This window comes from Synchiropus splendidus, chromosome 10 (genome assembly GCF_027744825.2).
Source record: "Synchiropus splendidus isolate RoL2022-P1 chromosome 10, RoL_Sspl_1.0, whole genome shotgun sequence".
NCBI lineage: Eukaryota > Metazoa > Chordata > Actinopteri > Syngnathiformes > Callionymidae > Synchiropus > Synchiropus splendidus.
The window spans coordinates 6,579,361-6,591,443 of record NC_071343.1 but is presented as its reverse complement, the minus strand read 5'-3'; the positions used below and the strand labels follow the sequence as shown (position 1 = coordinate 6,591,443).

Below are 12,083 nucleotides of genomic sequence, written 5' to 3'. Positions count from 1 at the left end.
GCAATTCTGTCTTCTGACCGGCTTGGAGAAGAGCAACTGAGTAGAAAAGATGAATGAGAATGTCATGTTTTTCAAAAATGATCAACCCATTTTTTTCCTTGTTTCCTGTGGATAAAAAATTTGATTTTTGTTTTTAATCCTTTTGTGCACTCTGATTTCCTCCCAGAGTTGTACAGTGATTAGGATTGGGTTTATATTTTTTAAGAAAGGAAGTTAAATAGGAAAAAATAGAAACAAAACTTTCTTAAAATCTCATCATGCCAAATCCAAAGTGATTCTGGGATCCATTTGCATTAATTACTGGGGGTTGACACCAGCCTCTTTATCCCGTGCGGACCAGGGATCAGTCAATTAAATGGAGCCGTTTGTGCACCTCTCACAGGGGGCAGCCCGGATCTTCCTCCTGACCAAGAAGAGCGTGGTCCTGGCTGACCAGAAGACGGGTCAGGTGAAGGCCAGCGTGGCGCTGCCAGATGTCAGCAGCGTCTCCGTCAGCACCCAGAGCGACGGCTTCTTCGCCCTCAGACTGAAAGAGGTGAGTCAAACTGTGACAAGGCCTCTTCAGAATAATTCATGATCCGGAAAGTCAGTTCTGGAAGTGACCCCGAGGAGCCAAACTGTCATGCAAACTTTTGCTCAAAGTTTGATCCTAATGCTGCTGTGTTTGAATTATACAACGGAAATTAATTTACTGAAATATCATCGCTTTATATCATCTGAAGTTAAAGTTCACAGCCCTTTTATTAAAACACTAATGGCTCATCTTCCAACCCGGACTCTCGTATAAGACGTCACATCATTGATTTATGGCCAATTAATGAGGTCATCTCTACATGCAAATTGCCTCATGAGCAAAACTGAGTTTTTCCAAATTGTGATTTTTCTGACTTCATTTAGGAGCATAATGAAGTTCAGTCAGACTCTTCTAAAAGTGCTAACATTAATTCAACACCAAACTGTCTTTTCATTCTGTCTTGTTCTTCCTTGAGGCTATATGTAGCGTTCCTATTTTAGTCTTGGCATCGGAACCTCTAAGATTTTTGTTTTAATTTCTTCTCTGCCACTTTATTTTCCTGATGTTGGACATTTTGCAATTGATTGTTGTTGTTGTTTAAAGTTTCTTCCTGTGAATATGAGGCAGAAAGAAGCGTCGACTTGGTCAGAAACTGACCTGTAAATGGTCATCAAATTAGATTTCAAGTCGACTTTTATCCATCGTAGACTCTCGCTTGTCACCAAAACAATGTGCCAGGCTACTTGAATTCCTCTGGAATCAGGAACTACTTACCCCAAGAAATAACACTTGACTTTTTCCCTAATTTATGCGTGACTATTCTATTATTTAACTCTAAATAATATTTTTTTATGTTGCAATTTCATATCTAAACACTAAGAAGGAGCTGACTACCGCTGTGCAGCCTGTTGCTGGCGCACTTATCATATGAAATGTCAGTTATAGCCAATGCAATGTTCCGACCAATGTTAGCAATAGCATTCTGTAACTCGCTTGTCCAACACGACGACTTAAACAAAGATGGAGAAGGATGAATCCAGATGGTAATCCAGACAGATAACCAAGGTAAGCATGTTTCCGGTCTGCAGGGCTCAGCCTCGGCGGTGAAAGGCGACTTCCTCCTCAGCAGCGAGCACCTGATCGAGATCATCACCAAGCTGCACCACCTGGGCTCCACGGCGGACACAGAGCAGCTCAACATCGACATCTCAGACGAGTGGGTTCAACTGCAACTATGGTCTCTTGACCCGAGCGCTCACACTTCTTCTCCCTCTCTCCACCGGCAGGTTCCTGGTGCAGTTCAAGCAGGACAAAGTGTGCGTGAAGTTTGTCCAGGGGGCGCCCAAAAACGGCAGCGGCGTCTCTTGCAAGCGCAAGAACAACCGCCTGCTGGAGGTTTCGGTGCCCACGACGGCGTAGTGGCCGAGCTGGTATCACCAAAAACTGACAATTCTCTCTATTCTTTTCTTTTTTTTCATAAATCTCTTACAGCAGCACCAATATATTTGTAACCTTGTGCCACTTTTGGGGGGGTGGAAACGCCCCGTTTTGGGGTTCACTGCCACAGAAATTGTCGACAGTGTCTTGTAGGAGACGAGAGGGCCTTGACGACTCCATTTTAAAGTCAGCGGACTAGTTAAAATGTGGGATAAAATGGGAACGTTTTGGAACATACTGCACTTGTTTATCAAAAGAGTTGGTTGTATAATGTTGTTTCCTGTGATTTGTTAATTCCATGATTATTATTATTATTTCACTGTATAATCCTGCGTGCCATTCGACAGCACAAACCCAAAACACCATATCGCTCTGTGTATTTGCAAATCTATTGCCAAAAATACTTCTGTTATATCAGTTATGCCAAGCTTTTATATCATCAAATCCAGTCAGCTTCTAATTTGGGCCGCGAGAGAAAATCTGACATCGATCTGTCATGTGAAATTAAAACACCTGCTTCGTCTTTTATGTGCAATAATTCCTGGAAGGCTCTGTTGAAATCCTCCTAGCGGCTGATCCGAGGCTGCGCAGTGGCTCTCACACGCTGTACATTTGCTTCCAGCTGTGGTTCTGATGTGCACCGCGGGGTGTTCTTCATTTAAATGCCGTGTTTGGGGATTATTTTTTCCTGCCTCTGCAGCTTTGCTGGAGTGTTTCTGAGCATTCATGATGACGTTTTCTACTTTTTCCACACACAGGTTTTCGGGTGTGTCGATGATCTTGAATTGGATTGTTATTCGACTGAGCGGGGAAAGATTAGTTTGCAAGCTGACGTACCTCAGTCCTGAGAATGTTTTTGTACTTTTCCATGTGGAACGTGGCCGCGCAGCTTTAATGCAGTTTTTTTTTGTTTTTTTTTTTGCTGAAGTGGAATCTTGATGACGTCTGCATTCTTGTGTGCCTAATATTGTAAACCTGTGCTGAGGAAGAGCTTTGGAAGTGTTTCAATAGAAGTCAATGTAACATTTACAAGTAATCTTTTTTTTTAAATTAAATAAAGATCATTAATAAATATGTGAAACTGTATTCCACTTGGTCAATGTTTGGATTGCTTTGATGTTGATTAATTCATATTTTGTCCTGGAAAATCACCTCAACTATTCATTGAAATATGGGAAACCTGGATCTTGGTAAACTGCAGTCAGTCAGGTGACGCTGCTGTCAGTGTATTTCACTTTGGAGCCCACTAGATGGCACTCTCAGCTCCATTGTCTTCAGCTTTCAGCCACTTATTTTTCATTAAAACTTTCATCATGTTCCCACCCAGGTGGAGGACAAACTGAGTTCCTTTTGCCTGCAGCTTAAAGGTCGATGTGGAATCCAAAAACAGACCTTCAACACTTATATAGTGTTAAATAGTTAATAGTTAGGGAAAAGAACAGGGTAGATATTTACAGTGGTGGAAAGAAAGTTTTAAACTGCATTACACTGTGATAATGGCAGTTTGATGATGTGATGCTTTATTGACTTTTCTGCTCAGTTTTGAACACATGCTCTTTTATTTGTTGACTTTATAACGACAATGTTGAACTGACAGATTGAAACTGTTGAGAATTTAGTTATATTTGTTTGTCATTTGTTTTTGTTTGTGTCCGTTGTAGCCGTACCTTTTGAAACGCTAGATTAAACATTTTTAGGGGTCTCCTAAAACTTTTTTTTCTGCCATTGCACAGTATTTTTATGACACAAATATCATCCAAAACCAGTTTTCAGTTATTGTGTGGTTATTTCATGGCCATTCACAACAGGGCTATCGTGCTGCTCACTTGAAATTTCAGTCAGTCCCTGTCAAGTTTGAAGGTCTTGTCCAGGTTGGAGGCGAGTATCGGAGCTGGAGGTGGTATTCATGAGTGATGAAGCAGGAGCAGTGTCTGGAGGAGTAAGAGCTGAGCCAGAAGGAAAAGATTTAAACCACAGAAATCAGTTCTTCAGGTTTTGGCTCCACCTTATGATGGAGGGAGAAGCTTGGGCACCTGAGAGACACTCAGAGTAGAGCCTGGCTGATTGACAGGAAGCCTGCACAGCTTCCCCGGTGTCAGCAGGTGAACGAATGCGGATGTTTGATTCTTCCCCTGAGGAAGCATCACTTCCTTTGTTGTGCATAAGTGGGAAACATTCAAAACCTTTATTTCCAGATTGACTGCGTCCAGTTGAACAGTCCAGGACAATAGCAGAACAGATTCTTTGGACATAAACAAAAATGTAGCGGCGGCTGAGAGGCACAGGGGCAGGAAGGAGCGAGTAGTCGAGCAGCTGGCCAGATGTTTTTCATCACGTGTGTGTGTGTGGAGCGAGCTGTCCCGGGCTACACTCTCCTGGGACAAGCACTCGGTTTGAGCCTGGAATGGTAAAAAATAGAAGTCCATTTAGGGCTGCCCAGTACCCAGTTCCCACCGCTCACTGCGCTGGGAAAGAAGAGAGGAGTCACAGCCTCCCAGTGGAAATTCAAACCTAAAGTGGGAGAGAGTGGCTTGAACGAGGAGCAATCGTATCGGAGAATCTAGAGAGGATTCGCATTTTCCTCATTCGTTCAACTGCTTATCTACTGCTGGGCCTCAGGGACTTCTAAACTTCCTCGACCGCTTCAATCTCTCCAGAGATTTACCCGGATAAAAGTAGTCGTTTCCACCTGGCCCAGGGTTTGCTGTAGAAATGTAGTCACTGGAAATCACTCCTGGACTCCCATCAAAGAACTGGTCACTTTCACTGTTAGAAAGAAAATGGATGTGGTTTGAGTCTCCGGCCGGTGACATGGAGACAGGTTTCCAAAAAGCTTAGAAGAAACGCAGTCCTTCCTTCTGGAATCTTGAATTCCCATGGCCTGTGCCTCCATGTTGTCATTCAGATCACGTGTTATAGTGAAAAACAGAATCCGTTGGGGGCAAAAAAAAATCCCATTGAAGAAATAAATATAAATTAAAAGCAACTTCCGTTCTGAGACTGACTTGCCTTTAGTTTGACTACCTTCCATGATAGACCTATTTTGTCCAAGCACTACAATTGAAAAAAATAAATATACATGAAATTAAAAATATTCAATTCAATATACTGTAATCCTTTTATTTTGAAGGCGCCTCACCGGAGTCACTAGCTACGGTAATAACTGGTTGTCTGGCGGCATCTGCTGGCTACGACTGAGCAGTACGCTTTTAAACTCAAGATACGTGATGACGAATGGTTGTTAAAGAGAAATAATGTTTAGTTAAACTGTTTTCTGGGCTTCCTGGTGACATAATTCAGTCTAGGACATGTATATAAAAGTATAAATCAAGGAAGAGAGAGGACCGTAGCATCCTGCACGGCTAATGCTAATATGCTAAGGTAATGTTTCGAAAGATTCGCTCTCAATAACATCACATTTCAAACTATTTTTCTGGCTATTTGGTGGTTAGGCTTGCAGCTATTGTTTCAATATGTGATGAAGACTTCTGACGTCTTCCAATCAACTCCATATCAGTTTGAATATGATGTGGCTTTTAGCTTTTTGCTGCTACTTTAGTGTCAGCAGTGACGCTTGTATTTCATGTTTTTAAAACTCTCCACAGTGCGTCTCCCGACTCTCCCACTGCGCCTCGTCTTGACCATCCATTTCCAGTAAATGGTAAGCTTCAACTTGGGATCAAAATCGTGTCCCAAAATGTACAGCTGAACTGTGTCTCAACTGCTTTACTGGGTGAGAGTGTTAATATTTGACCTGAGATGGACTGGCTTCCTGTCCAGGGTGTCCCCCGTCTCTCACTCGAGTGGGTGCAACATGTTCGACTGTTCAGAGAATAAGAAAATAAATGATGAGTCATCGCGTTGAATTGTTTACCATGGTTGAGCAGCTTTTTTTAAACTCTTAAGTCACATGACTCTTCAATGTACTGCCTCTAACAAATTCTGGCGAAGAGCTATCTTACAGAAGTGTCTCGATTTCCTGATAGTGTTAACCTGATGTGGCCGTGGAGATAATGGCAACTAGGAAGAATGAGTTGGCGTCAGGATGAATTGCTCGCGGTTGTTTTTCTTTTGTTGCGGAGATCATCTGATACGCTCGCCTGTCCTGATGCGGATCTGTTTTTTGGAAGATTCCTCCACCAGGCAGGGCTTGGAGTAGTTTAACACCCACTGTCTTCAGCAGAAAATCTACTTTTTAAAGTTTCGTTTCCAGAGACTGAGAACACACAAACCTACCATCCAACTGAAGCTTGTTTCTAGGCTGAATTACCGCGCATCTTTCTTCCACTATTCCCGCTATGAACGGTACATTATTAGGCACTTTTGGGTATCTACCTTTCAATTTCTGTGACAAATATTTTCACCCCACGACAGAGTGCTTCTATGCGAGGTGTGAGTATTCCCACCTCTGATCTGGCAGGGCACGATGGTGACCCTTGAGCACTGCAAACAGAGGCTGTTCGAGCAGCACTCATCAGATATTCTGCCTGTTGTGTCCCTGCTGTTGATGCTTTGTTGCTTAAAAGTGGGCCAACTGAGGAAGCAGCATGGTGTCGAGAAGAGACATCCTTTATATCACCCTCTATATTTCTAAAAGGTATTTTTATTTTCTCTATATCAAAAGAAATGATAACCCTCGGTAGAAGTGGTATGTATTTTTGTATTGCCGTTCTTTCAGTTTTATAATAGTATTAGTGTTGGTGATTTTTTTTTTCCATCTTGTTTCGGTTATAATTTCAAAGCAGTTATTGAAGTAGAACTACATTCCATATACGGGTTTATTCCCTCTTTTATATTTGCTTTGATTGATTCATGTTTTTCATTTTATGTTTTACAGTCAAATTATTTATTAATTTTTCCATTTTAATACCACACTATATGCATGTTTTGGTGCTTATCTAAAAATTCATAGTTTGCATCGATTTTGTTTGGTTTTATTGATGGTAGTGTATGCAAGAGTTATTTTATTTATGTATTTATTTGTTTTTGATACATTTAAATTGTGTTTCGTGCTCCTCACTAGAAACCGCTAGGTGGCAGCATCGTAAAATTAAAAAAAAAAAAAAAGGTTTTCTTTACTCATGAATTGTCCGCCATTATTTTGTGATTGTAAACGTTTATTTGTATTTCATTGTTGCGTGTGTTTTTCATTCAGAAAGAAACAATCACAGTTACCCATATGGATAATTCAACTTTGTGTCTACACTGGTACACAAACAAGACCACGCGAGATTTGATCCCATCTGTGAGTTCAACGTCTCGTTTAGCTTCAGATTGAAACCCAATACTGTAGTTGCTGAGTCCATAGTCGCCCAATGCTGTCAAGTTTTATTGTTTCATCCTCTAGACTTTTTAATATGTATTCATATTTTGTGATATGTGCACAAGAAAAAATATTCTTACAATGTTGACTTGAAGGGCAAATATCTTTCTTGTTTTTAGTTTATTTCCATGATTATTTTTATTCGTTCTTTTAATGATTATTTCTTTTATGATCATTATATGTTTCCTTTTGTTTTGCGTGTGTTTTGTCAACATAATCTATGAGCTATGTTTTAGGGATGACTAATAACCCACTGAAAATAACGTACGTCATTTTGAGAGGAAGAATAATCTGATGAAAATTTACTCTTATATCAGCGATTTTTATTGGAATAAAATGTAAAGCTTGTGCTTTAATAGGACATACTTTTGTGTCATCTACTATTATAAACGCATTATTATGCTGTTATTTAATTATTTATCATGCAATGGCTTGCAATTTCCTTAATGTTCACCGAAAAATAACTGATTTCAATGGGTATAACTGAAATGCCCAGTACATAGAGAAATTATTGACATGCCTGATGAGTATTTATTTTCCACATACAACCGCGTCTAAACAGGAAGTAGCCGTAAGCACATGAAAGAATTCCTCATTCAGCAGGTGTAAAAGCGTCTGTCCGCCTCCTCCGCTCACCTATACATACGGCGCTCATCCATCAGAAGGAAGCGATGGCGCTTGAATGTTGATGAATCACTTTAATCATGTTCCAGACCAGCAGGGGAGGTTCTGATCACATCCCCCTCCTCCCTGCAGCGCCTCTGTAGGTCATCCTATTCAAAGCGTGTGCCTGTGTGCCAGTGTAATCATGTGATCGTATCTGAGAGAGAGGCGTGCTGGCCAACTGCGACCAGCTCTGGGCCAAAACAAGAGTCTCCTTCCCGCCCTCCATCGTCTAACCTCATTTCTAATGAAGAGACCTGTTTGTTGTTTTTTAGCCTCACAAAAGGTGTGAGATAGTGTGGAACTATCTGGAAATATTTCGCCAAAACAAGGACTCATGAGGCTTCATGAAGCCTCGTGAGTTCAGAAGGTGGTTTCCTTAAATCAAATATTGTAGAGAGGAGAGCGCCATCTAGTCAAAACAACAGACAGACATTTATATCGCTATTGTTTGTTTTGATTTAAAACAAGGCTTGTGGGGTCTTCTCATACTCGGATTAAGGGGCAGTGGCTTGTGCTCTCCTGTGATGTCGGGTGCCTTTGATCAAATAACCCTGCCACTGTCGGCACCAACACAGACCACTTTATTGACTTTATCAGGGCGCAAACTGGGGACAATTTCGAAGCCCGCCAGTCGGTGCTGCTCTGCCGTGCAGTCAGTTCCCCAATTTACAGATTGGTTTTCTGGACACACAGTTATGTCTCTTGGGCCGACACGCACTGAAGCGTGACCCCCCCGGACTCCACTACGCAGTGAACTCATTGAATTTTTATGCCATCTGGATTTTTTTTTTCTATGATTCTCAACCCGATTCTGAACTTTGTTGAACCCTGTAGGTTGCTAGCAGAGGACGAGGGGAAAGATATGTTTGTTGTTTGCTTCTAAAACTAGTTTTTGTAGAGAAAAAAAGTCTCTGTTACTTCAGTGTGTTGCGCCTCAATGACCTTAAGCATGTGTCAGTGGCTCCTTATTGGAAAAATAGTATCTCTACTCTGTGAGATGTCAGAGCTCCTGAGCTATGGAAATGTCAGGAGTCACAGTTTGACTTCTTGTTTTCTTGATTTTAGTCTCTTAGGCCATGTTTACATTGAGGTTGGTCTCGGCCGACAGGTCTCTTGTCTCTCCACTGAGTGCAGAACCCTTTTGACGGGCAGGAACGATAATAGCGTTACGCTGTTTAATTTATTGTTCAACAGCAATTGTGTTGTGAATCCATGTGCAATGAGTTACCAACAGCAGGCGCCAATCACAAGTACGCATATGCTAGTTAAAATGAAAGTGAAACTTCAATGAAGGGAAGCGACATTTCCGTTGTTTCAGCAACATATATTTTACTCTCTGAGAAGCTTTTTTTTATTTTGTTGCTTTTTTTTCATTTTTATACAGTTTAATAGTATATATCAAATAACAAAAGGAACCTCTGAGCCGAATTTTTCACTCCTATTTCTTACTTTTATTTCAATATTTTCATCTGTATTCTTTGTCTTTCCCCCTTTGTTTTTATATGGATGATTGTGATTGAAAGCAGCTCTAACCTCGACTACAAACACACAAATATAAACAGTTGCACACAAATATTTCAGATGGTGTGTGTGTGTATCTCTGTGCCTGTAACTGAGTGTGTGTAAGTGTGTGATCTCTGGCGTCTGTGGCTGGGCTGTGACCCTTTCAGGAATTGATTGATGTTTGTGAATATTTGAGATGCCTCTCGGGAAGCCCTGGGCCGAATGCAAAGAGACGCGAGAGGAGCTAAAACCCCTGTTCTGGCTGTTGAATACTGCATGATTCACTCTCATGTATAGACGCTGAGCATGAATTCAAATCAGTGGTAGCTGAAGAGAGCTGTTCTGTTTGGTTGAGCGAAGAAAGAAGAGAGTAACAGTTGTGAGCTATTGTGCATTGGACTGCAGCGAGAGGAGAGATTAAACATTTTGTCTGATTAAGAATTCATTGTCTCCCGATCGCACAATGTGTTTTAGCTTCATTCTGTGGAGATGGAAGTGAATACATAAAAACATGATCCTGAAATTTGGAACGCCGAACTGTAGAAGGCTTTTCTCTGCCAGTCGCCATGTGCAAACTTCACTTGCTTTCACAGAAAACTCATTTAGCTTCCGTGAAGGACTTCATCAGCCATCCCAAAGGACTGCGGGAGCGGCCGGGCAGAGGGGTAGATAGGACACTCGGATCCAGAGGAAGGTGACTTTGCGAGCTGAGAATGAGTGGATGATGTATAACCAGTGAATCCTCAGCTTTGGGACAAAGCCTTTTGTCCACTATTGTCCAACAATGGGCCCCTGGATGTTGTTCGTCTGGCTGGAATTGACATGTTGGAGCTTGACGGTCTGGGGGCGGAGTCACTCTGAACATCAGTTTCTTTGTGGAGGAAAATCCTTTTAAGAGAAGTTCATATATATATGAATTCTGTCTTGGAAAGTCTTGTGATTTAAACCCAATGCAGATGGCTGATGCCACCTCTGTGAGAAAAGAATCCCCTGGAGCGCCCCCTGTAATCCAAAGCTTTCTGAGTCACCCAAGTCAATGCTTCTTTTCTAGCCACAAATGCGTGACAATCCACTTTACATTTCATTTACTTGACAAAGACAGCTAAAATTAGTGTAGCAAATCATCAGAGGACGAGAAAGATTGTTTTTTTGTTGGGAGCTGAAGTTATGCCTCTTCACACTCATGTATTTCGATTTCTTATATTTGCAAGGGTTTTGACATATCTGCCTTTTACAGTTTCATGGTGTTTTTTATATTCTAAATAAACATATGAATCAATATTCAAAATATAAAACAATGTTTAAATATGTTGAGCATTTGGAGGCTGTTAGTTAACCTTTTATTTTTTGGTTTTTACTCTTTTTTTTTTTTTTTCTTTGCGTGTAGAGAACCAAAAGAACCTGGAGGATACTGAAAGCGGACACACTGTGACTGTAAAATAGCCTCAAATCCGGCTCCAGAAAGATGTTTTTGTACCTAAAACGAGATTGAAGGAGAGTTCATTGCAGTATTTTCCACTTTTTTTTATGTTTGTAGGATTCAATTTCAGGTCACCCTGATAATGCAGCGTGCACTCTGAATCTCATTCAAAAGCCCCTCGGGTTTAGAGTCATAGCAGCATCTATTTAAAGTAGATTTCCTGCGAGAGGGTAAAGGTTTGCTTATCGAGAAAAGGGGGAAAAAAATCACTCACCCTCTCTGTTCGGTGAGATGTAGTATTCGATGGCTCACAACTCTCCTTCTCTCCTCCGTAATTGCTCTTTAATTACTGCTCACTGGAGGGTGGCTGTGAACCCCGGACGCTTGAATCAGAGGAACTTTTGAACATCAGTTGTTTGGCGCAGGAGGTGGGAAGGATGCAGAATGACTGTGCGGCAGGAAGTTTACAAGCCCTGGGGGGGATGTTATCATTCCCACCTGGGATTGCGTCTTGAAATGAGTGACTCATTTTGGAACTTGAAGGTGACACTCCCCTCCTATGAATTTGTGCACTGTGTCAGCTGGTTCTTGTTCTTTTGCATCTAACCCAGAGTTCATGCTCTAATTCTGGGTGAAGGTAAACAGAATATTTGCACCTGATTTGCACTGTGCAAAATAAAGGAGTAAATGCTATGTGCAATGTTGCTCTTGGCTTTGACAGCTCAAAGTGCATGTGGTAAATTAGTTTATTTACATTTTCTCCTCCCAGAATGCCCAAAATTGCATATTCACTTAATAAAAGGAGACGCTGAAAATTGCTTGATACATCACTTTATTTAGCACAAGCAAACAGACCTGTGTTTTTGTACGTGCAAATCATTTGTGTAAATCTACCAGTACAAGACTAATAAATCATCTAATAATAGAAAATGAAGCGTGTCTTGAGAAATATATTTTTGAGTATAAAAAGGCGATATATGTGTTATTGTTCATTCATTTATTAAAATGTTAGAATAATTATATGTTTTCCTCTGTCTTGTATGTTGTTTGTTTTCATTTTGTTGGCAAAAATATTGTCAAAAAGAGGTTTTACATAAAATGGCAACCCCGGATCATTCACGTCTATTATTTCCGATAGTTAGAAACAACTCAGGATTGGAGCGGACAGTTCTGAAATACTAATCATTCCCAGTAGTTGTTTTATTTTCGCTGTTTGAAAC

At 41.0% G+C, this 12,083-nt stretch overlaps 1 protein-coding gene and 1 long non-coding RNA gene across 7 annotated transcripts in view; both read left to right on the top strand.

Moving 5' to 3' along the window:
• Nucleotides 1-3,054, top strand: part of myo1b (myosin IB) — a 52,412-nt gene extending 49,358 nt beyond the window's left edge. For 5 of the 6 annotated variants that reach the window (XM_053876691.1, XM_053876690.1, XM_053876695.1 and 2 more), the window contains 3 exons: nt 383-535; nt 1,603-1,730; nt 1,801-3,053. In XM_053876691.1, the coding sequence (XP_053732666.1) occupies nt 383-535; nt 1,603-1,730; nt 1,801-1,933 (414 nt within the window). In that variant the 3' untranslated portion in view covers nt 1,934-3,053. Of the gene's footprint in view, nt 1-382; nt 536-1,602; nt 1,731-1,800 lie in introns of all 6 variants that reach the window. The other variant, XM_053876696.1, reaches the window with a different exon arrangement.
• A 2,064-nt stretch (nt 3,055-5,118) lies between these two features.
• On the top strand, nt 5,119-11,943 carry LOC128766092 (uncharacterized). Its single transcript, XR_008415957.1, has 3 exons — nt 5,119-5,332; nt 5,557-5,612; nt 10,842-11,943. It is a non-coding gene; the product is annotated as an uncharacterized LOC128766092 (long non-coding RNA).
• The last annotated feature ends 140 nt before the right edge of the window (nt 11,944-12,083 follow it).